The sequence below is a fragment of the Takifugu flavidus genome, chromosome 4, assembly GCF_003711565.1.
Source record: "Takifugu flavidus isolate HTHZ2018 chromosome 4, ASM371156v2, whole genome shotgun sequence".
Classification (NCBI taxonomy): Eukaryota; Metazoa; Chordata; class Actinopteri; order Tetraodontiformes; family Tetraodontidae; genus Takifugu; species Takifugu flavidus.
In genome coordinates, this window is record NC_079523.1 from 11691691 (window position 1) to 11715916 (window position 24226).

The following is a 24226-nucleotide window of genomic DNA, read 5'->3' on the forward strand; positions in this document are numbered from 1 at the left end:
CTACGGTCTTCAGTCGGATCCGGAAGCTTTTTAGGTTCACAGAAAGTGAAAATCATTTGAGTTCTGAAATATTTAATCTTATTTTAATAGTGATGGCTGATCAATCAATGCAGTCGGCCTATTTACCAGCAATTAATCAGAGCAGTTCAAGTGAAGTTGAATTCCTTAAAGGTTGTGTTGTGAAGCTGGCAAATGTTAAACACAATAAATTTAGTGTTCAGCATGAAAAGAAAACCAAAAATAGAATGGAACATTTATGGCTCAAGTTGCTCAAGATTTTCCCTTCTGATTCATTCATAAACTGGATGTTCTGCTCCAGAAACCCTTTTTAAAATTCCTCACCTAAATTTGACCTCCAGATAAGGACTGTTGACAAGCTTGAATGGCACAGGCCTGCTGGTCTTGTTGCCATGGAAACGCCGCCGGAAAGCAAACTGGCGTAAAAATCTTGGCCATGCATCCCGTAAAAATCAGTTTTTATGAGGCGCTTCTCACGCAGGTCTGAGATATATCAAAAAATAAAATAATCAAACCATACTTCCTCACTGCTGACAAAGAAAAACTACCCCTAGTCTATGAAAAAAATAGTGTGTCCTGCTGCAACAGCTTTCTGCTTTGAGGTGAATGACACTCAAAATGTTTGACTAGTTTGAAATGATGTTGTGAAAGAAAAAAACAATCATATACTGGGTTTAAGAATTCTGCCCGTCCCCTTAAAAGGTTTACAGCATTAACACATCTGCTATAGCTCCCACTGCTGCTCTGACGTGGATATTTGCTGATGGGAACCGCTACAAATGTTAATTTAGCGCGTTTCCCCAAAGAATTCAGTCACATCGGAACATTTTTTTTTCCAAATATACCACCATATATCCCTCTATTTTTTACCCTAACGGTTGTACGGTCAGTCAGTCTTTATCGACCGTGACAAAATGTGCAGGAGAATCGATTCAACGTACAGAAAAGAGGCTTTTGGAGGGTCATTTTTGCGTGACCCGCTCCTGAACAGGAGGTGCGTTCGCTTGTAATTGGACAACTTTGAACGCGCTTGTTTGCGCATGCTACGTTCAGGTTCAAAGTTTCGCCGTCGTATCTTTAGGTTGTACCCCGTCAGTGTGGAGCGTTTGAGCACAAGCGGCTGACACAACAAAAGTGAGTTTTTGGTTTTTTGTTTTGCTTTAATGGCTATCAAAGATAATTCCATCTCGACTTTTATTCTAGAAATAAGGATCCTTGAATGCCTGGGCCGACTGGTTTAGTTGCTAGCACGACTGGGAGACATATGGATGATGCTAAAGCGCTACGTTGTCAGACTAGCTTGTTGCGAAATTTGGCACAGCATCACACTATCCGAATAGACTATCTGAATATATAATGCTGTATTTTCTGACTGAATATAAATCGATTTCAATCGGTGGAGTTAAATCTATTTGAGGTTGCACTTGGGCTGGTGGCTAATTGCACATACTGCCAACATAAAGTTGTGAAAGAGTTCCTTATACATGCAGCATTGAATCAACGACAAAATCAACGATACTTGATGCTTAGCTCCCTCTTTTTAAGTCATCTGATCTCGTGTTCATACGAAGCCAAGAGAAAACATCATAGATTGAGCTACATTTAAGAGCTGATGGAAAATCGCGAACGCAAATGCTGCAATTTACAGGGACCGAATCGAACTGAATGTTGTAAAATATGTATAAAGCCTTATTACACGTGCAGTTATTGAGGTGATTTAGTGTGTAGAGTATTTTCCCTTGTCATGTCGAGAACCACAGTTTGCATAAATCGTGTTTTTAAAAAAAAAAATCAGGGTCAGGCTAGATTTTTATTGAGACAAGTGCATTATTTTCTTTCCCAAAAGAACAGTAGTTCCCTGTCATGGCAGGGGCTCATACAAGCCTGTGAGGTTATCACTCTCTGAACCCTGAGAGCTTAATTATCGGTGAAAGCTGGTCAAAGATAACCTAGCGTTAACCCAGTGACAGCTGATAACACAGCTGATAACAGAGCTTGTCATAAGTAATGTTTAAAACAGTGTTTTTTTTACAACACCAATTACACACATTTACTACATTTTACTTTCCAAAGAAGTTTGTCAATGCCACTTTAGACAGTACAACCTTTAACCTTGTGGTTAGTCCAAATGTTTTTATTGGCCCTTGTTAAACATGTCTATCCTCAAGACAATTAACTAAAAACCTTTTTTAGATATACTTTCGCTCTTCACAGGACTAAACACATTTTTGTTAATGATCTGTTATTGTCAGCTTTGCTGGACATTTATGTGGTCGAAAAAAAACGATGACACGAAGTAGGTATTATGTGTTCAGGCCCCCTGAACTGGTTGGATCTTTGGGAACATCGAAACACTCTCTGGTTGGTCAGTTCATCATGTTGACTCTGTCAAGAACACGTGGTGTCTGTAGCCACAGTGAAGAGGCGACATTGTGACTAAAACACCTGATTTTGACACCAACAAGTTTTTGGTGCTTAAAAGCAGCTTGAACTGATATCCATTGTATAGCTGCCACAGTCATTAACATTAAAAACAGAATTACATTGATTTAAAAAAAAGTTTTAAACATTCTGGACAGTCATGGTGATCACAGTAGTGTCTGCAGCAAATAATTGTTAAATCTAGAGGGGAAAGAACCCAGAAATATGGTAAAATTATAAACCAAACTGTTTCAGCGCAGTCATTGTTCAAGGAACCACTGAAGATCATTAACAGCTCAGCATGGATGGTCGACTCGGTTTACAGCAGACCCACGTGTTTATTCAAAGGGTCTTAAACTGGAACACCAAGTTATGTTTGCATTTGACAAATCTGTGTTTACTCGTTGGTCTCAAGGCTGTTTCATTAAACAAAAAATTAAACCATACAATTAAAACCAAATACAGGAAGAGGGGTGATTGTTTTTAGCAAGACAAGAGTTGGCAGCACAAGTGTGACATCAGAGTACTTTTTGCGTCACACTCGTTCAATGCTAATTTTGATGACGTCACCAAGAATTAGAGTCTGAGTAACCTTTCAGCGGATGAAGACTGGTCATCACCCTTCCTCTTTTTAAGGAAAGCGAGGGAACAAACCTGTAATTGTATAGTAGGTTTGCAGAAGTGTCGGGAATGCAACAGCAACCTTTAAGAATAAAACTCACGAAACAACCAACGTTTAAATACTTTTTAATGGCATTCGCTTGATACATAATACAAAGGTTTCCTGAAGTCTTCCATCGCACTATTTGCGCTTACCTTGACGCAATGCTCGCTACAAATCTGTGTTTTGGGGGGGTTTCCCTCATCATCAGAAACGATGGAGAGTCTGGTGATCCACAACCTCCCCTGCGTGGATCTTCCTTCTCAGAAGGGATTGAATAAAGCTCCAGCCCAGGCTTGCTTCCTCGGCGGTTCAGGCACCCAGAATCACGGCAAATGTGTCAAATATGCGTTCGGTGGCGACGAAAAACACTTTATGTGTAGCAAATCAACAAATCTTTCTGCGAAGCGCAAGAGGATTTTAAAGTTTGCAAACTCTTCTTCTGCATGTTTTTCCTTTTTTGGCGTCAGAATTACAAACGCCTGGCTCGTTTTCGCCCCCTATCGCCCCTTGCTAAGAACGTCCTAATTACATTAAACCAAGGGTTTGAGGACTGACCGTTTAACCAATTTCTTTCCAGTTACTATTCAATGTTTGGGTTTTTTAGCTCAAGTATATTGGCTCAAGTGTATGCACTATTTTGCTTTTCTTTCAGAACATCACTGCAATGCTACTCCTCAGATGTTGCCACAGGCTGACTCGAGCTTGCCCTTTTAACACTCAACGGTACGGTTCTGTTCCACACATGGTTGACATAGTTCAGTTACTTTTTTGTTGCAAATCATCCATGGGTTGATAATTCACAGGGTTTCCTTTGTGGATGGCTGCTTCTCATCATTTCTATCAAACTATTCTTAAATGTGCCAATAAGCCTTATGGATATTATTTTGGTTCACAGGCACCGAGGGGCACCTGCGTTGGCATCGTACGCATTTCGCCTGTGGAGCAGCAGCGGCAGCAGCGGCGGTGAGGGTCAAAGGTCGTACCTAGGTGCCAGCTGGAAACATGCCCTGGTGGGACTAGTGGCTGGCACCGGGGCCGTACTGGCTTACAGCCTCCATCACCATAAGGTCAGGGCATGACAAAGCATTCCAGTTGTCAGTGGTTAAATAACTTTTTTGTGGGCCATGAAAACATGATTGTGACAAGATTTACAGGAAGTTTGACAGCACAAAGCAAAAATTGTGCTTGGTCATACTTTAACATGTTGGTATGTTTTTATCATTTCCTGTTTTCTGAATAATATATTATCATTTATTCTTAAGATTAATTTGTGTCACCATACATGTACCTTCCAAGACGTGCAGTGGAACAGAAATCAGGAAGATGATGATAAAAGTGGCAAAACTCTCAAATATCACCTGTGTTTGCACTGTAATGTACACTTGAAAAATCAGCTCTATGATTTGTGGCACCTCAGACTGAAAGACAAGTAAATCTAAGTGTGTTTATGGAAGTCGGACAGTGTGTTGACAGTGAACACACAGTTCAGAGCTGTGTGTGCACTTTTGAGATTGGCTGACTCGAGTTGTTTGTTTTCAGACCAAAAAAGTAAGATTGATTTTTTTTTAAACACCCATCTTTGCTGCCTGAAATGCAGGTTTGACAGCTCACAAGATTTAACCCCTCGTCTGTTGTCTCGTGCGCAGGCTGAGCAGACTGAGACGCCTTTAGAGAAAAGATCAGCTCTTCCCATCTTCACCCAGGAAGACGTCACCGGTCACCGCACTCTCGAAGATGGTGTCTGGGTCACCTACAAAGGTGGCGTCTATGACATCACAGAGTTTGTGGCCATGCATCCCGGTGGAGATAAGATCTTGTTGGCGGCAGGTGGAGCGCTTGAACCCTTTTGGTCGTTGTATGCCGTGCACAATCAAGAACATGTCCTGGAAATCCTCTCTGAGTATAAGGTGGGTGAAGAATTATCACCCCAAACCAATTGAGAAATAATAATATCATTATGCTGTTTTTGGTCACAACCAAATGGCGTCAGTTTGGTTTTATGTGGATGACAACAACCCTAAAATATAGTTAAGAGAGATAAGAAACAATAAACAGTTTGTTGTCTTCATATTATTTTACAGCTTATGGTTTAACTTTGACCCGCCGTGCCTCCTATATTTTTGTGCACACGGACATTTGCTAGTTGGATCCAATTAGAGCTGCAGTTTCAGCAGAACTACAAAAAAACCCCAGTTAAGCACGCTTCAGTAATTCAGTACAGGTCAAACACAGCAAAATGTTACATGACGTCTCTGATAGGGTTTTTTGCTGCCTTTTTAACTGCTTTTTCCCTTTTGGGGAAACGTGGTTGAAGGGTTGCTTGTTCATCCCATGTATGTGGTTGGTGCCTCGCCTAATGGCACTTTGGCAGTGCTCTAAAGCAGTGGTCCCCAACCATTTTATCACTGCGGACCAGGTGCGGTTGACAGTTTTGCTGCGGCCTGGGGGGGTTGTACTTCCAGATAAGTGTGCCCACAAAGACTCGCTACTCTCTCCTACTCGCTACGATAACGTTTAAACGTCCCTTCAAAATAAGCTACAGATACGCTACATAGACAAATTTTAAGAACATTTTATTTTCATGAAAATTTTAACTCACCACAACGACAAATCAATGGAAGTCCTGCGCTTGTTTCTCTGCAACGAGACGGTCCTATCGGGGAGTGATGGGAGACAATGACACCTGAAGTGTGTTGCTTATGCCCAGTCTACTCCATTATTTTGTTTTAGTTGCCGTCACCGCAGAAAATCCCGCTTCACACAGATAGAATGTCGGAAATGGCAACCGTGTTTTCAGTGCTGTGGTGGTGGTTTCGGGGTATTCTCCCATGACTTTAATCCAGAATACTGGAGCACCAGTTACGATGCTCTCAGTGCGTTCACATTTACTGATGTGGTGGCCCTTCTTCTGCCCATCGTGTTCCTGTTATGGCACTTCCTGTTTTCCTTTCAAAATACTCCAGGGACTTGTCTTTTAAACTAGGGTGCTGGGTCTCCAAGTGGCGAAGTAGTTTTGAAAGCTTCATTGCCTCATTAGCAAGCCGGTCGCCGCAAATTACGCAGAGTGGGATTCGTATGCAGGAATCACCTACCGGGTTAAATCCATATTTTCAGTAGAACTCATAATATTGTCTGTTAAAAGCTTTCTTTTTTTTGGAAGAGTGCTCTTCTCCCGTCTCTTGATTGGGGCTTTTCTTTTTCGCAATTTTTTATTTTTTTAAAGACGTCTGTTTCTTACTCATTGTGCTCGCTTGTGGGTTCAATTTTGGCGCTTAAGACGTAACCAAGAGAATCCGGTCATTTCCCAAAATGTTTTTCAAAATAAAAGATCATTCAGACTCAGCTAATGCATAAAACAGAAATATTTAATTATTTGTTTTGCGGCCCGGTACCAATTGATCCACGGACCGGTACCGGTGGTTGGGGACCACTGCTCTAAAGGTTTACTGGAACCTTCCCCTACTATCAGAACACCTTCTATCTCTGCACTGGGGCTTTAACCAGGAACCCTCTGCTTCTCAGCCCAGTCCTCCAACACACCATGATGGGTTTTTTGGGGGGGGGTCCTTTTTTTTTCAAAGAAATGCTTAAAAGATTTACTGTATATTGTCAAACTGCTTTGTAAAACAGATTGTTTGTGTGAATTTATTCTCGGTAACTTTGTATTTAGGGAATGTTTCAGTCGTGCACTAAGACTGCTGCTGATTCAGTTTTTGAGAAGCACCACCACGCCCCCGTGTGGTTATTTTGAGAACTTCGACGCATTTCTTATGAAACACATCTTTATCTTTTTTATTGTTGCTTTAAATGCTTTGTTTATGCAGTTGGAGATGATCAGAGAAGTTGAGCTGAAAAGGCAACATCTCATCAAACCTTTGACTTTGTGTCCAACACAAGGTGGGCGAGCTGAGCGCTGAAGATCTGAAGAAGCAGCAGTCCGTTACAACCTCCGACCCCTACTCCTCCGACCCTGTCCGTCACCCCGCCCTGCGTGTCAACAGTCTCAAACCTTTCAATGCCGAGCCGCCTCCCGAAATCCTGTCCGACAGTTACATCACGCCGTCTGCCATCTTCTTCAAAAGAAACCACCTGCCAGTTCCTCAGGTGGACCCGGGATCTTACCGGCTGTACATCGAGGGGCTGCCCGGAGGCGTCCTCACGCTGTCCTTAGAAGACCTGAAGACGAAGTTCCCCAAACACACGGTCACGGCGACGCTGCAGTGCGCTGGTAACCGCCGCTCTGAGATGAATAAGGTCAAGCAGGTGAAAGGACTGAACTGGGGCATCGCTGCGATCAGTAACGCCACATGGAGCGGGGCGAAGCTCAGGGACGTGCTGCTGGCCGCCGGGTATGGACCAGATGTTGCAAAGTGGGCTCGCCATGTTCAGTTTGAAGGGTTGGACAAAGATGTGAGTGGGACCACCTATGGGGCCTCCATCCCTCTAAATAAGGCCGTCAGCGAAGAAGGGGATGTCCTGCTGGCCTATGAAATGAACGGCGAAGATCTCCCCGCTGACCACGGCTTCCCGGTCCGTGTTGTGGTGCCGGGAACCGTGGGCGCGCGTAATGTCAAATGGCTGGGAAAGGTCACTGTGAGCGCCGAGGAGAGCGGCAGCCACTGGCAGCAGAACGACTACAAGGGCTTCTCCCCTGGGACCGACTGGGACACTGTGGACTTCAAATCCGCCCCGGCCATCCAAGAACTGCCCATTCAGTCGGCGATCACCGCGCCAGCAGATGGCGGCGTGGTCGAACGAAGCAGCGGAGAGGTCACCGTCAAGGGTTACGCCTGGAGCGGCGGAGGTAGAGAGGTGGTCCGGGTAGACGTCTCTCTGGACGGAGGGAAGACCTGGCAAGTGGCTCAGCTGAAGGACGGCGAGAATGAAGCCCCGCCCCCGCCGGGACGGGCCTGGGCGTGGAAGCTGTGGGAGGTGCAGGCTCCTCTTCCTCCCGAGGCTCAGGAGCTGGAGATAATCTGCAAGGCTGTCGATGACAGCTACAACATGCAGCCCGACTCGGTCCCGCCCATCTGGAACCTGAGGGGGGTTTTGAGTAACGCCTGGCACAGAGTCAAGGTGAAAATCACAGAGGACGAGAGCGGAGAATAGTCCAGGCCGTTCGGTCCACATCCAGTGTCCAAAAAAAGCAGCTGAAACAAAGACACCCGGACACGAATCCGTCAACGCAGCAGTGGATGGAGATTTAGCACAATGGGGTTTTTTTTAGGAAATGAACAAACATAGTATTTGTCAAAGACCCTTGAAGTATTTATCCACGTTGCCTTTGAGATTTCTTCCAGTGCTGCGCAGCTAAATGATGCTAAAGGTTGGAAAAGACCAAACAGAATCTTCTCACGATGACACTTTGACAGTTTAATGATGCCATCCAGCTAATTCTGTACTGGCATTTACGTGACGTTTATGTTTCTCAGTGTTTACTTACCAGGCAATAATAGTGTATAATATTAATGTGTATTACTTTAATTAACTATGAAGACGCTTTAGGGATGTGAATGAACTTGAAAAACAATGAGAGCTGTTGTTTTAATCCCCATCGGTAGACTCTAGCGTTGGAGTGTGGTTGTTTTCTCCTAAATGAGGTGACAAACAAAAGCTATAATTAACAACTGCTGGTGTATTTTATTCTTTTGAAAGCCAAAACTAGTTCCGTGTGTGAGCAGTCAGGATGCAGCTTTAAATTCGGGATTCTCTCTCTGAAAAAACAAGGGATTTTTGCGATTTTAGCTCAGCTACAGGTGTTTACTAATGCTGCACAATGACTCCAGGGAGCTGCAGCTGTCTCTTCTTGCTGCTTCTATTTATTTCTCCGTGGGGGGGGGTTAACACAGTCAGCAGGATATGAAGCGACTCAGTTAGCATCCTGTTGCAGCTGACAGGAAGATGACCAAGAGGAAGCATGGATGAGGTTTTGAAAGAATTGCTTGAACATGATCCTGGAAATGATAAAAATACAAAGCCGGAAATGATGTAAATTGCGTGACTGTTCACTAAAACGTACATCATCATCATCATCATCTGTAACGACAGGTTGTGACAACTTAAATTATTTTAATAAAGTTCTCAGATTAGAACGCGCGTGTGTTTTGATTTTGGGTTTTTCCCCCACAAAACTATTAATTATTGGCCATCATCGCACGGGTTGTTTGGTAACGCTGTCGCCCGTCTGAGTCAGACCAGAGAAAAGCTGCGTTGAGCTCTGCGTCACAGCAGTAAACACATCTCAGCTTGTGTGGTTGACCCAGAAGCCTCCTGAAAGCTGCGTCTCCGGCGCGCTTTGGGCGACTCCTCAAAGATGAGTTGTTACTGATCTGAAAAGCCCCACGTTTCCAGAAAAGTGACACTTTTTGGGCTCAATTCAGCAGAAGCCAACACAGCCTGCAGGCTCCTCGTCTGTTCCTCCTTTCTGTTCCCTAATCTTCAATAATCCTGTTGCAATGACAGTGACAGGTTTCTTTTTATTTATAAATCAAAGCAGAGCTCTGAAATCTCCAGTTTTCAGCTTTTGATTGGGAAAAATCAACAAACCCCCGAACAAAGGCTGACCCAGTTGCACGTCTGGGTTATAATTCTAGATTGAACACCTTGGTGTCACATGAGCCACCTTCAGAGAACCTGCAGCCGTAGAGCCCACAGAAACCCACCGTGCGCTCACATCTTGAGGCCAGCTGTCGTGTCGGACGATGCAACATAAGCGTTTACATTAGTCCGGTTCAACACAGCCTGTTCCTGCCCTTTCTGGGGTTTTATAACAGCTTCAACAGTCTGCAGTCAGAACTTCAGATTAATATCGGATCTATCCCGTTGACGGGAATAAAGGACGACGCTCTGTTCTAAAATTAATTAAAACCAGGAATCATGGGAGTGGCTGCAAATAAGACCATTGTAGCTAATTTAGAGTCAGAAATATACGTTTTCTTGCATATAATACACAAATACTCAACTTCTCAAATGAATCATTTTTTAACAACTACATTAAATCCTAAATTCCTACAGTGGATTGCTGTGGTGTTCTATAAAGCCTATTCCATCTGTATCTCTAGAGAACTGGTAGTGGATGCCAAGAACTTTGGGGCCAGAGACACATGTTTACAGATGTGTAACCCCCTCCCCCCCATCTTTCACAAACAGCTGCAAAGCTACTAATGTTCCAGTAACATGAAATTTGAAAAAACTGAAGGGGAAAGAGTGAGACCACTGGAACACTGGAGCGGCACGTTAAACAGTAGCTTTAAACCTGAACATTAAAAAAGAAAAGAAAAGAAACTCTAGGTTGCTCGAGGTCAGCCGGCTGCTCTTGTAATCCTCATTCCTCTGGGATGGATCATTGGGCTGACTCACCCGTCAGGGAGGGTTAAAAAAAGGTGCCGCGGAGCTCCGAGAACAAACAGTCTGCTGTGAGACTCCGGCAAGCTCATCCCAGGCTGGGATTATTGGATATTTGGGACACAGAAACTCTATTATGGATTACAAAGGACTTTTGGTGCTGGTGCTCAGCCTGGGTGGAGCGATCGGAGCAGCCGTGCAGTGGCCGGAGCTGGATGAAGCAAAGGTGAGGGTAAAACTAACAATCCCGTCAGTGAAAGATTAACCTGCGACAGCTTTGGTCTCTTCACCTTTGCAGAATTATTTGACAAAATATGGCTACCTGAACGATGCAGCCGACCAAGAAGACCCCCAATACCTGGAGGAGGTGATGGAGGCTCTCAGGTAAACACAGTCTCGGTAATTACAGGTTGGCGCCAAGGCCTGACTGGCACTGTGAATAAAGGTGCCCTTGTTAAAGCTCCAACGCTGGCTCCTCTTGGATTCCTCAGGGTCTTTCAGAAGGTGAATGATCTGCCGCCCACCGGAGAGCCGGACGAGGCAACTCTACAGGTGATGAGGCAGCCACGCTGTGGCCTGAAGGACCCTTTCAACAAGAAGTACCTGAAATACAGAGTGATGGGTGAGCGGAGCCACCGGAGGAGGCGGCTGCTCAGAAGCTCTCAGGCAGCTGTCTTTTTATAAGAAGGGGCTTCTTCTTCTTCTGCAGGTCGCTGGAGAAAGAAGAGCTTGACCTACCGCATCTACAACTACACACCTGACATGAAGAAGACGGACGTCAGCGCGGCCGTCCGCGCCGCCTTCAGGTACTGGAGCGACATGGCCGATTTGACCTTCAGAGAGATCCACTACGGAAGGGCGGACATCAGGCTGGCCTTCCACAAGAGGGATGGATTCTGCTCGGAGCCCTTCGACGGCCTCGGTCCGGTTTTGCTTTTATATATAAACCGTTTAAACAGCTTTTGGATATATAAATGTTTGAAGGAAAACAAATTTGGTTGGTTTTGCAGGTCGCATCCTGGCCCACGCCGAGTCACCAGAATCCGGCGTGGTCCACTTCGATGACGACGAGTTCTGGACCGAAGGCTCGTATTATGGCTCTAACCTGCGAATTGTGGCCGCCCATGAAATCGGCCACGCTCTCGGCCTGGGTCACTCTCAGTTCAGGAGCGCCCTGATGGCCCCCGTCTACACTGGTTACCAGGTCAACTTCAAGCTGCACTCAGACGACGTCAAAGGCATCCAGGCGTTATACGGTGAGTGTGAGAAGGCCTCGCAACCTGTTTGGTTTTGGCTTGATGATTTAATCCTGACATGTTTGATTCCCGGATGTATAAAAAAACAAAACCTCTTGCGTTATCCCGCATGCTCAGCTAACATTTGTAACTCATTTTCTTCAAAGGGAAACGTGCGACCAGCTCTTTAGACAGCACAACACCAGCCGGTGTGTTTCCCACAGAGAACAGCCAGGAAACTGAGATCATCCCAGACCCCTGCACCGCCACACTGGACGCCATCATGTTGGGTAGATCGCAAGGCCCCCAATTTTGCCCACTGAATTCTGTTTTGATCCTTTTTGACCTCAAAACACATGATTTGAGAGTTTTTGTGTGTTCACGGTTCTCCTTTTGGACCCCCAGGACCGTGGAAGAAAACCTTTGCCTTCAGTGGCAATTACGTGTGGACCATCTCCGACATGGGACACAACACGCCCATAAAGATCGACAGACTGTGGCCAGGACTTCCTGGAAGCATGAACGCTGCTGTGCACTCTAAAAGAACCAACAAAACCTACTTTTTTAAAGGTACCAGCTCATCATTGGATACGTATGGGCCTGATCTGGAACCAGATTCTGGCTTTAAACACCATTGCTGCAAAGTTTGCCGGTTCTTTCACAAAACCACAGCATCTTCGGTGGTGGTACAAAAGTACTGATAGGCGATAGTCACCTGTTCTTCACTTCTTTAGGCAATAAAGTGTGGAGGTACACAATGTTTGTGAAGGACTATGGATACCCAAAGGTGGTCAAACGGATCCCACCTAATATTGATGCAGCCTTGTACTTGGAAAAAAACAAGAAGTTGGTGTTCATCAAGGTTTGTGTAGTATCAACGCAAGTTTTGGCAACATCTCTGACTTGGGGGTCTAATTTTTCCTCCTCGTACAGGGTTCAGAGCACTGGCAGTGGGATGAACTGAAGTACACAGATTTGAGTGTGTACCCCAAACCGCTGTCAGCGCTCTTCACCGGGGCGCCGTCCAGCGTGGACGCCGCCTTCACCTGGACCACCGGCAAGATCTTCTTCTTCAAGGGAGATGATTACTGGCGTGTGAACGCTCTGCTGAGCGTGGACAGGGGCTACCCGCTGAGCAAGAAGGAGCGCTGGATGCGATGCTAGGCGCGGGCCGGCAGGGGGCAGCAGCGGAGAGCGTTCTGCTGGGATCCAGCGGCGCTGATGACCACGCAACCTCAATGGCAGTGAATTATCGGCTGTGATTGAATTTACTTCATTAGATTTTAGCTAAATGACTCCCGGCCCTCTGGGTGGGGTGAGGTTTAGTCCATCCACACACTAACTGCGGATGCAGTTATGCAAGAGTGTGTGTGATCTGCGTCCAAAATTAAAGGAAGCTGTCCACTTTTCTCTCCAACACATGTGTTGGATTATGTGTCTTAGTGCCTTGGGTAAGCTGTAATATGATAATGGGAGTGTGTCCTGTTTTGTTCACTCATCTTTGCTTATTTTTTTACCATTACATGCTGGGCTTTAAATACTGCTAAAATGTCACATCTATATAATCACGCTGGTCTGTGATGAACCCCAAACTCTGGATTCAATTAAGATGATATTGCAGCATTTTTTTTACAATTGACAGAAAGCTTGCCTTTGTGTTTGTGATACATGTGAATGTTTTGTATTTTATCAGGTTCGCTGCAGGCTACAATAAATAAATAAAATAAAAACTCTTTCAAAGTCAGAAGCCCTCCTCATGACCTCCTCTCCCCTCCCCTGATAATACAGGCAGTGAGCCTGAATGTAAATGTAAATGTTCTTATATTTATTTGCCTTTACTGCTCCGAGCACCGCTGAGGAAAAAGTGTTATCAAAAGTTCAAACACTTCCCTGCTGGAATCTCTCTGCAGTTTGGGACAAAGTCAGTTTGAAAACAAAGAAACGTGCGCCGCTCTGCATCAAGCCTCCCTCCGATATTCTGCTAAACCGACCGCTTGGAAAGCTGGCTCACGTCAGCCCACGTGAAGCCATCTGCTTTGGCCTGCTTATACTTCCTGCTTCCTCTGAAAGGTCACTTTCGATGGCGCCTCCGGTTCTTCCTTTTTGATCTTTCCTGGCTCAGCATCTGGCAGCAGATATGGAAAAAGCACCAGGAAAGCATCAAAAGTCCAAGCGTCTGACTGTAGCTGGATGAAAAGCAACACTTACAACTTCTTAGGGAAGTTAGTCGTTCCCCCTCATGTGCGTTGGATTATGCATCTTAATTCTTTCTGTGTGATGTCATGTGATGACGGTGGTGTGTAGACTGTGTTCAGACATTTTGTTTAGCCGTCTCTGTGTATTCCCAGCGCTCCAAAATCCAGTAATGCCTCTTCTAACCCACAACTCGCCTGTGATAAATCTGCGTCCTGAGTCTGAGGACACACACACTCCAGCATGACATAAACTTTGCCGGCGTCGTGGCAACAGAAGCCTTGCAGCTGGAAAATCCCCATGACCTTCTCCCATAGCGTGGATAACATACCAACACATCAAATGAGAGACGTCTTTATCAAACTCAATCTGCAAACTGGAGGTTTTATATCAAACACATTTATTCATCTGTTCCTATTAACAGGTATGTACAGATTTAGATAAGAAGTGCATCGTACAAACAGGAAAAACATCAAATCTACACACTAACAAAAAAAACATGCAAGTTTTTTTTTCTATTTTTCCCCCCAATGCTACCATGAATCCGTACATAAATTAAATTACACATTATTTACTCCTCAAGCGTACGCAGCAGGACGCATCAGTCACCCGTGGCTGCGTGGAAAAGTCACAGGACAGGAAGTCCTACGCCGTGGTTCCACTAATCTTACCTTCTTGTCACGTTCACGTAAGAAAACAAACTTTCCTTATGACAAGGGTTCCAAATTTGACAGAGGAAAGGATAAAAAACACTTCATACGTTAACTACCTTTAAAAGTACAGTACATGTAATGTCAATCTGCTCCGTCATCTTCACTACGTAACAGAGATAAAACCGTTATTTGAGGCTCATATTCTACATATTTAATAAACGATAAGAAGAAATAGAAGACCTTACTTTGTTAGTACTGGGTTTTCTTAACTCAGTGTTTGCAGTGGTTATAGTTGTCACTCCTCTAGCTGTTCCCCCCCTAAAAAGCAGCATTTTTTTTTTTCACGTCAAGGAGTGACGGCATGATTCCAAACCGATCGGTCCGAGGCTGGACCTGGGGCGGGGCGCGCACATCGCGGACGGCCCGAGCATCTCAGACCCGGACGACCGGGGTGGTGGCCGTGAGGGGCGCGGTGGAGCCGCTGTCGTAGTCCAGGTCGATCATGGTGTGGTTGGTGGTTCCCATGCTGCTAAGGGAAGTGCCTGTGCCCATCTGTCTGTCTCGCAGGCTTTGCAGGTAACTCTGAGGGGAAGAAGGCAGAGAGAGAGAGACGCGGGTGAGACTCGCGCCAACGGCCGGCCGGGCGGAGAGACGGGAGATCGTGGCATCAGTACGTGCCGCACACGCCTTTTCTGGGTGACACTGACCGGTGCCAGTAGATCCCCAGCGTAACGTTTCACTGGGGTGGGTTTACGGCGGTACGTGCCTTCCTGCCCACCTGCCTGCTGACGCTTCTTGGCGTCCTTCTCTCGAATCCGCATCAGCTGGACTCTTTTCTGTCTTCGACTGATGACGACTGCAAGCGGACAGGACGGAATCACAAATTAGCGGGCTGTGCGATGGCGTTAGGATTAATCCCGAAGTTATTAGTTGTTACCCTCAGTGTGGGAGAAGCTGCCGTCGGTCAGCTTCCACTGGACCAGAACCCCGATGAGGGTGAGCGTGGGCCAGATTCCCAGAATGACCCAGCTGTACCAGCAGAGAGGCGGTCCTGGGGTGAGGCGCAAACATTCATACACGTGCGTGGCCAAAACCAGCATTTCCACGAAGTAGTCGGCGCACACCGTCATGATGGCGGCCCCGAACACGGCCGTGGAGAGGACGGTGAAGAGCTTCTGCCACTGCAGCGTCAGCACGGCGAAGAGCATGCCCGCTCCCAGGAGCGTGCCCAGCGGGACCCAGACGGTGGTCGGAGTGTAGAACTGCTGAGTGAGCAGCAGAGCGGCCAGCGCCAGGAGGAGGCCCAGCAGCAGGCCCGTCATGAAGAGGCCCACGCTCCGCACCAGCATGGTGACCAGGCCGCACAGCAGGCCGATGCCCAGGCCGATGCCTGCGCTGGCCTCCACGCTCAGCTGCGTGTCCAGCACGTGCTCCTTGTGGCACAGCAGGAAGATGATGACGGAGCCAAACATCAGACCCGACAGGAACATGACGGCCTTGAAGCAGCGGTAGCCTAAGAGACAAAGACCAATACTTGGTCGTTTTGGAAGATTTCTTCGATGTGGCGGTTCGAGAGGCCGCGCTGATTCTCACCAAAGAAGCAGTAGATGATTCCAAACAGGCAGCACATGGAGCAGATGACGGCCGGGATGATGTCGTACTTCCTCTCTATCTCCAAGCTGCAGGCATCCACCTCGGCCGTTCCTGTCGCGGCCCTTTCGGTGCTCAGCCCGGTGAGATCCGCCATTCTGGGTGAGGGTGGGCAGCTGATGTTCAGGGCAAGGCAACGCGCTCCGACGGTGTTATCTCAAGTCCATCTGAGCCGGGGTGACGACTGAAAGAGGCGAGACCACGTAATCAAAAAACCGAGAGGCGGCTGCGACACCTCCAGCACCCACCCCCGACACAACCAACCCCCCCCAAAGCAACATTAGCCTCCCAGAGCCCGGCTAAGAAGGGTCGAATTCACACTGCTGCAGCGCTGGTCAGAGGAGTTCCACACGAACAACCGAGCAAAGTGATCTAGGTCACTGATCGCGAAAGCGGGTCCCAGGCTGGGGTCCGTTGGATGGTCCCAGAGTCACCGGTTTGGTCAACCAGCATTACAACGTTCTTTATTAGACTGGGGACACTGGGAGGAAGCGCTGGCCTCGTTTGTGATGGAACAGTTCTTAAGAAACACTTATTACTGCTGATTTAGTGGTTAGAAGTTAAATAAATCTCTGTTTATTAAATGAGTTATAATTCTGGAAGAGCTCTTCTCTCGCCTTGCTTGGCTGTACGCAGGACTGGGGTTGAGCTGAAAAGCTTATGGGTGGACTGGGAGGCTGCTCCCAGGCCTCCTGTATGATCTCACCAGCGCCGAGATCCGATTACAGCCAATTCACGTTTTCTTCTTTAGACAAACAGAAACAGCCGGTTCTGCCCCGATTCCAGTGCCAGATGTTTCTCTTCCTGCCGCCTCTCCTCGCCATCCCCTCCGTTACCTGGAACCTTCCTCAGCTCGCGTCCTCGCTCCGGCCGAGACGGGCCCCATCTGTTTCGCCCCTTTCCCCTCGCACACCAGGATGTGCGATCCGTACGCGCCTGCGACTGACTTTACATGGAAAGAATGAGAGCGCTGGAAAGTTTTTGTTCTTCAGTCACTCTGCAGTCGTCCCGTCTCTGTTCTGCTTTCCATCAGCAGCAACCGCGGGGTCTCTTTTCGCGAGAGCACTCGTGCACAAGTGTTTATCTGCTTATTAGCAACATCAGCGTCCTGTTTGTGGAAGACCTTGGACCAAACAGCCTCTGCTGATATGAGCTTAATTAAACGGCGTAAAGGACTGAGAATTGTGGGGCCTTTTCACGGCTCGCTGTTGTGTCCTGCATACAAAGATAAATATCTCTACACTTGTGGATTTCAACTGGCTGAAACTTTCCTGCTGTTAAGTGTGTTTTCTGTGACGGGCTCGCTTCCCCTTTGCTAGTAACGGTGCGAGCCGTGAACAGGATGACCGGTTATTTGTCAGAGACAGGAACCGTATTGTTGCGGCCTTTTTGTTTTTTTTCTCGCCCTTTGGTCTCGTTACTCTGATCTGCTTCTCCGTGTTGATGCAGACTAGGTATAATGAGGATATTTCTTCCCATTTACCGGTCTGCTACGCAAGCCTTTGCTTCATTTTAATACCAGATAAAGCCTCCTGGATGGTTTGGATATGAAAAACCCCGATGTGCTCCGCTGTACGAAACCGTTCTTCCCGTTATCTGCTCCATGACGGCTCACTTTTTAGAATGATACATGATTCTAATTGAAAAATGACAGCAATTACATCAGGTTTTTTCCCCTCTCTGACCAGCAACAGCACATTTCCACTTATTAACTTACTTTATGCTACTCGGATTCAGAACTAACCATTAGTTTATGCAGATGAAAAGACTATATATATATAGAAAACTGTGACATCACCTCAGATAGTGGTATCAACTGTAATCGGATACTGGTTTGTGTGTGTTCTCAGGCTGAATAAGCACTTTGTCAATAGCTTATTGGATTGGGTTCAATTTGATTAGTAACACAGTCATGAGGAAAACTCATCATCGCTAATAGAGGCTAACAAAAGGTATTTCGTCTTTCATTCTAGGACTTGATTGGTTATTGTGCCTTCAAATTGGTGATACATCACTTGAGTCTCATCAGGAAGATTAGCATCGCGAGTGCTAACTGCTATGAAGTCATTTACTGAAGTCTCCCAGCGCTCCCACATCTTTGCTGCGTTTGCCTCATGTTACCCGTCTGTGAGTCACAATGGTGTCCAATGTCTAGCAGGCTTGGAAATCCTTACTGCTGTGGCAGAATAGGACCATTATGAGGCAAAACAAAGAATCTGAGGCCCATGCTGTGACCTCTAGTGGCACTCGGAGGAAATCATGCGGACAGAAAAAAGGCGCCATCAACAGAAAGATGCCTGACAGCACCGAGGAAATGGGTAGAGCTTGGTTAGTTTGCTTTTAGAGGGGGCAAATACTTGCTTTACTAGCCGAGTTTCAGATTTTCTACACGTTCCAGTTGCCTGGCAACTAATCAAAACCAACAAGGGCTGAAGTTAACAGCCACATCAGCCGCTGGACACGGCCGCTGCGCAAACGTGTGCATCAAGAGCCAGTTTCTGCTTCAATTAAACCATAATTGGGGAAAAATGTCTTCTTTCCCAGCATTGCCAAACTAACCAAAGTCTTTCCCAGGTTATCCCAGTAGTTATCCAACAGGCAACAGGTAGGAACTCACACTAAACTGGAAATGAGCTATAAGAGCTTTCAGCCTTCAACAAACTCTGTTGTGTTGGGGGGGGGCAATGCAGCTTCAGCTGCTGAGGAACAGAGGGGGCTAACTTTGAGTTCCCCACATAGCTAATTTGGGTGTGTGTGTGTGTGTGAGATCACCACCGATTGCACTGCAGGCACTTGACAGTCAGGTCCAGCTGGGAGGCTGAAAACCTTCGGCCACCTGACAGCTCACACAGACCCAGCTAAGAATGTGGAAGCATTCCTACAGCCGCAGGCGTAAATCACGCCGTCTTCAGCCGACCCGCCCGACCAGGTGACCAGCCAACAGGCACCAGCAGAATATTCAAGCGAAGATGGTGGCCATCTCCGCGACACCATCTGCTTCCAGCATGCATTGAGTAACACATCATATGGGCCACTGCTGCCTTTCCTGCCCCCCCCGACGCTGCAGGAAGCTGAGGTCCAGATGAGGAAGTAGAGCATCACGTTGCCTTCGTGACACGCAGAGGGTCACAAAAAAACAGCTAATCAACGCTGAGACATCATTTGACCTCCACTTTAGTCTCAACTGTTTCGAAAACGTAGAATATTGAAAATCTATGTGAACTTTGGTGACACCAATCTCAAATTGTCTGAATTGACTATTGTGAAGCTCTGTTCAGCCCAAAGACCCTCAAATCCACTGTCACGGAGTGAGCCGTGCCACTTACGCACGCACTTCATACACACACTTCATACGCACACACAAACATTTCATTTCCATTCTGTTCTGTCTGGGGTTACTCGGTTTAAGCATTTCATACACACCACTTTTTACCATAGCTCACCAGCAGGACATACTTCCTCGTTTGGGGAAACCGAAGGACTGGTCCATGATTGTATATATGGAGGGGTTTCGCGGGGTGCTGCGGCACAATCTATTTTAGCGGGGGTGTTTTATTGGGGTAAATTGAACATGTATTTTACTGTGCACTGGGTGGTTGTTGGTGGTGGAAATTTGTTTTGGAAGTTTTACGCATCTTTTTGTATTTTCTTTTCGGTTGTAATTTTGTGTTTGTAAATGTATTAGTGAGCGTAATAATTTTGATAATTGGTTTCACCTGTGGGAGGGGCTACAGGTATAAAAGCCCTGTAGTAGGCCCAAGACGGGGCTTCTTGTTGGTTATTGAGTTGGTTGGTCATTGTTTTGGAGGAAAAAGAAAATTGTTGGAAAAAAGTTAAAGTGGTGGGGTGTAAGAGTGTGCAGGGTCTGTATGTATTGTATGGATTTAGCCTGGCATCTTCTGACGCCGCTTTATTTTTGGTAAATTAAAATACATTTTTGGAGGAAAGAATCTCCCATCTCCCTCTGTCTCCTCCACCGCCGTTCGTCCTTGCGACATCCACCATCTAACACCAATTAGGAGGAATTGGGAGATCTGGGAAGCAACCGTCATAATCAGCAGTCCTCTGATCAAAGTCCCCAACAGTGACCACTTGTGTCCAACTCTATTCCTTCATAATCTCTCAATCTGCCCGACTTAGGTCCAAACAATAGAGTCCTTTCAAGATAAGCCTGAATGAGCTACTTACGCCGGCATGAAGCAGACACAATGACAGCAGTCACGTGTCGTTTATGTGTGCCCAAATGCACATCAGAACCGTGTCCAGTCGCCGACACTAAAAAGGACATTTTTTGATTAACTCCCAGCGGTAGTGCGTTGGAATCTTCCTGGGGGTAGCTCCTCGGCGGGCTGTTGGGGTTCGTGGCGAGGAGCAACATTCAGCAGCTGAAGCCGACGCCCACATGTAGGCTCGATATATCTTAAACCGGAGGGACACCTGAAGTAAGCCCCCTCATCAGACGGGAGACCTTTGGCGAGACGCCGACAGGATGACTTTGCGATTATTCCCCGACTGGGACGCTACAGCGGGAGGCGAGGGAGTTGGCCTTGCGGCAGCGGTTTAGACCTCCATGCGGTGCCTATATACGTCTGCAGAACTTCCACTCCTGCTCTGTCATTTAATCCAGACTTTCAGCCTTCTGTCAAATTCCACTCGGCAATAATTGCACCTCCCACAGCTCGTGAGCCTAAAATATCCCGAGTCCTTCATACTTCCAGCTTACGCTTTAACTGTAGCCAATGTTTAAAGTTCTATAAGTAGAATTTGGAAAGAATAGTTTGAAGGATGCTTTTCTCATCGTCTTTCAGCCGAGACGTCTCCTCGTGCTGCCCTCCCGCCACCCCCCCTTCCCGGGGGTCTTTAAAATAACATCTCACACCACTCCCAGGACAAACAGGAGGCTTATTAACAGGGGATAAGCGTTGCATACAATGTGTCCTACAGCACCTCCTCGGATCTTCTTCAGGATCAGAGGAACACCTGGCAACGACTCTTCGACGACGAAGAGCAGGGGTGCCGACGACGCGGCTCTGGTGAACGCCGGATTACACTTGGCTCAACAAAAACGGAAGAACATGATGTTCACCCACAATTCGAGGTTTGTGTCGGTGGTGGGAAGCGGCTGAAAGAACAAACGTTAGCCTGCGGCGCGTTTCCAACAAACAGACAAGCGCCTCCGGACACTTCGGACACCCGTCACAAAAGGGAATTCCCGTTTTATGCTGCTCTTTCAATAACAACTCTGCCCTACTTACAGTCACGCTCAGCACGGCGTTTAGACCAGTTCTCGCTGTTATGAGATTAAAAGTAAATGACACCCGTGAGCTGATGACACAGTCGGATGCTAATTAGAAGGTAGAGCGGAACATAACACGTACAGGCTAACTTTCCTGCTCTCCACCCCCCCAAAAAAAAGTGCAGAAAAGCTTCCTCCTCTTCACTTTCAAAAGGGGGCAAAACCATCTGGTGCAGGCTGATAGAGTAGGTCAAGTAGATGGGGAGGGGGGCCCTCAGAGGGGGCCTGACTACAAACTGCTGTCCCCAAGTAGAGGATCCAGCACAGTCAGAGCCTGGATCAGAACCACAGGGCCGGGCCCTGTCTGTTCCTGAGACGTGACCCGCAGATCTGCATGAAATGAATAAGGGATGAAGAATGTTTCCATGTGCACCGTCACCGGACAGATGGAGGGGTGCAGTAAATGAATCCACACGTGTGATTTCAACTAAAAATAAATCATCTTACTCACACACACACACACACGCCACACACACACACACCACACACACACACACACCAAGATGAGCTGGAAGTGTAAACTAAAGGGGGGCAGTGATGGAGGCAGCCTACATGTTGCTACAAACACTTCCAGCTGTTGAGTTTGGACCAGATAAAGATCTGAGGTGGAACTGTAATCAATCATTGGCAACAATACACTGTTGCCATGGATACAATGGCCCAAAAGCCAACGGAATACTAATGAGAACAAAACAGGCAACCAAACTGTGTCAATTAGTAGCCTAGTGATGAACTCTCTTTCTCGCTCTCTCTCTCACTCACACACACACACACACACACACACACCAGTTTTAAAAAGAATGCATATAAAACTTACCACAAGTCTGTACAGATGGTTGAACAACTTCACACGGGAGGGAAGCAAAAAGAAAAAAAACACACACACACACCGGCACCAAATTGAGCAGGAAAAACCGGTTTCCCCTCCGACTCTTTCTCCCCGGGCTCTTTTAAAAGTCAAGCTGAACTAAACCAACAACGTCGCCATGTCTCCTTCTTCGCTGGCAGCCCCAAATGCAAATGCGCAAACGTTCCGAAGCGCGCACGGAGCTAGCTGAGAGCGCGGATGGAGGCGACTTTAGCTAGTTTCCATTCCCAAATCTCTCGCACCACATTTAAACTCTCCTCGCTAATGTTGGCCGACGCGGTCCAACCTTCTCTGGAAGAGTCCGGAGGCCCAAACCCCGGGTTTCAGCAGTAAAAGGTCCTTAAGAAAGAAAAGAAAAGAAAAAACAAAGGAGAGGAAAGTTTCCCCTCTCTGCCTTGCAGGCGATCCCGTCTGTCTCCATCCAGCGTCGGTCCGTTGGAGGGGGGAGGAAGAGGAGGAGGAAGAGGAGGAGGAGGAGGAGCGGGGTCAGGGGCAACACATGAGCCTGGATGAGCAGGATGGGACCAGGGTGTTCGGTTTTACGTTTTAGTCAACGGTAAACGGATCAGACTCACCCTCCTGATCACGTCCGACTGGACTCACACAAACCCAATTACAATATTTCAAACGTCGGATTAAACCTTTCACGGCCCAGGTGAGACTCTGACTCCGCCCATATCATCAGATTGCAGTAAAAATAATGGGATTTGGGTGGTGCCGAGGAATCCTGAAGGGACGCTTCTGGAGCCTTTCCTGGCGGACTGGGAAGGTTGAACCAGTTCCAGTGCTCCTGCAGATCAATCTGAGCCACACGGAAAGGTCCCATTGGACTCTAAACTAACTTCATGCATCCTCACCTCTCCCAGTCCGTTCATCACATCACACAGTTATAGGATTCCGACCTTGTGAAGACAATATTTATGCATTTGTAAAACACACAACAAAATGTAAAGAGTCTGGACACGACCTCTTGCCAAAGTGAGGAGGGACTGAGAATTTGTGGTGTGCACAGAGGAACAACTGGTGACACAGGAGCTTGTGGAGTGAGTTTCGACTTGCGGGGGAAATGAGGTACAGCTGGGAGCGTTGGGCCTGCAGGAGCAGCCCAGGATCTCCTCCAGGAGGGGGATGTGACTGTTTACCAGACCCAGACTGATCTGTTCATCACCACAGCCACAGACGCCATTGCCCTTACACTGGCAATGGAACTTATTCATTGTTTTTGTGTTAAATCTCAAATAATCTTGCATTTCAAAGTAAAAGCACCAAGTCGGGTTATGCCAAAGATCCCGTTCTCTGCATTTTTCTTGCAGCTTCTTGCTGAAACTAAAATGACCTTGTGTTCCAATGTGAAGCCTTGTGAGCGCTGGGAAAATGATGACAAATCGAGTTGGTTTCCCTCACATCTCCTGACCAGCAGATCAGACGAGAACACTTATGAAATAATTCATCAAACCACTGAATAGCGTAGCCCTGCAGCAAGACAGGGATTACATGAACCCTGTGCAGCCTTCAAGTTTTAAATATTAACCAGATTTTGTGGGTGTAACTTGGTTTTTTTTCTGTTGAACTATGGCCCAAAAACCCATATGTTTTATGCTGCCCACCCTTTAAAACTGCTTATTTGTGGGTTTAACATGTAAGTTCAATCACATTCTGTTTGATTCACAGTGAAATTAATGTTAGTAATATTTTGTGTGACAGCTTTAGTCACAAAGCAGTGAGTCAGCTGTTTGTGTGTGTGTGTAGTCACGGCCTTTACTGGTATCTGCTGGATGTGTTTTTGGGCAGGAGATATTGCTCGTCTTCAACCGGACACCATTGTGCTGTCAAGCTTAAGTTTTATCTGTGGATTTCCAGCTCGAGGTCTATCTGGTGGGGGCA

General features: G+C 46.8%; 3 protein-coding genes across 8 annotated transcripts; 2 read left to right on the forward strand and 1 right to left on the reverse strand.

The window, feature by feature from the left end:
* Positions 1-995: 995 nt before the first annotated feature.
* On the forward strand, positions 996-9195 carry suox (sulfite oxidase). Its single transcript, XM_057030880.1, has 5 exons — positions 996-1152; positions 3756-3826; positions 3999-4170; positions 4750-5010; positions 7001-9195. The coding sequence occupies exons 2-5, from the start codon at positions 3768-3770 to the stop codon at positions 8210-8212; spliced, it is 1704 nt and encodes a 567-aa protein (XP_056886860.1). The 5' UTR covers positions 996-1152; positions 3756-3767; the 3' UTR covers positions 8213-9195.
* Positions 9196-10166: 971 nt separating this feature from the next.
* On the forward strand, positions 10167-13429 carry mmp19 (matrix metallopeptidase 19). Its single transcript, XM_057030882.1, has 9 exons — positions 10167-10673; positions 10746-10831; positions 10939-11069; positions 11157-11369; positions 11458-11703; positions 11850-11972; positions 12088-12252; positions 12417-12544; positions 12616-13429. Exons 1-9 carry the CDS (start codon positions 10584-10586, stop codon positions 12844-12846), a joined length of 1413 nt encoding a protein of 470 aa, XP_056886862.1. The 5' UTR covers positions 10167-10583; the 3' UTR covers positions 12847-13429.
* An 829-nt stretch (positions 13430-14258) lies between these two features.
* Positions 14259-22913, reverse strand: LOC130524425 (transmembrane protein 198-like). 6 transcript variants are annotated; one of them, XM_057030547.1, is made up of 5 exons: positions 22629-22913; positions 16122-16362; positions 15466-16041; positions 15236-15384; positions 14259-15110 (listed from the first exon to the last, which is right to left on the reverse strand). In XM_057030547.1, exons 2-5 carry the CDS (start codon positions 16273-16275, stop codon positions 14961-14963), a joined length of 1029 nt encoding a protein of 342 aa, XP_056886527.1. In that variant the 5' UTR covers positions 16276-16362; positions 22629-22913; the 3' UTR covers positions 14259-14960. The 6 variants fall into 6 exon arrangements, with proteins under 6 accessions (XP_056886527.1, XP_056886530.1, XP_056886531.1 ...); XM_057030550.1 differs by having other exon boundaries at positions 15295-15384; positions 22292-22912; XM_057030551.1 differs by having other exon boundaries at positions 15307-15384; positions 22292-22911.
* Positions 22914-24226: the final 1313 nt, after the last annotated feature.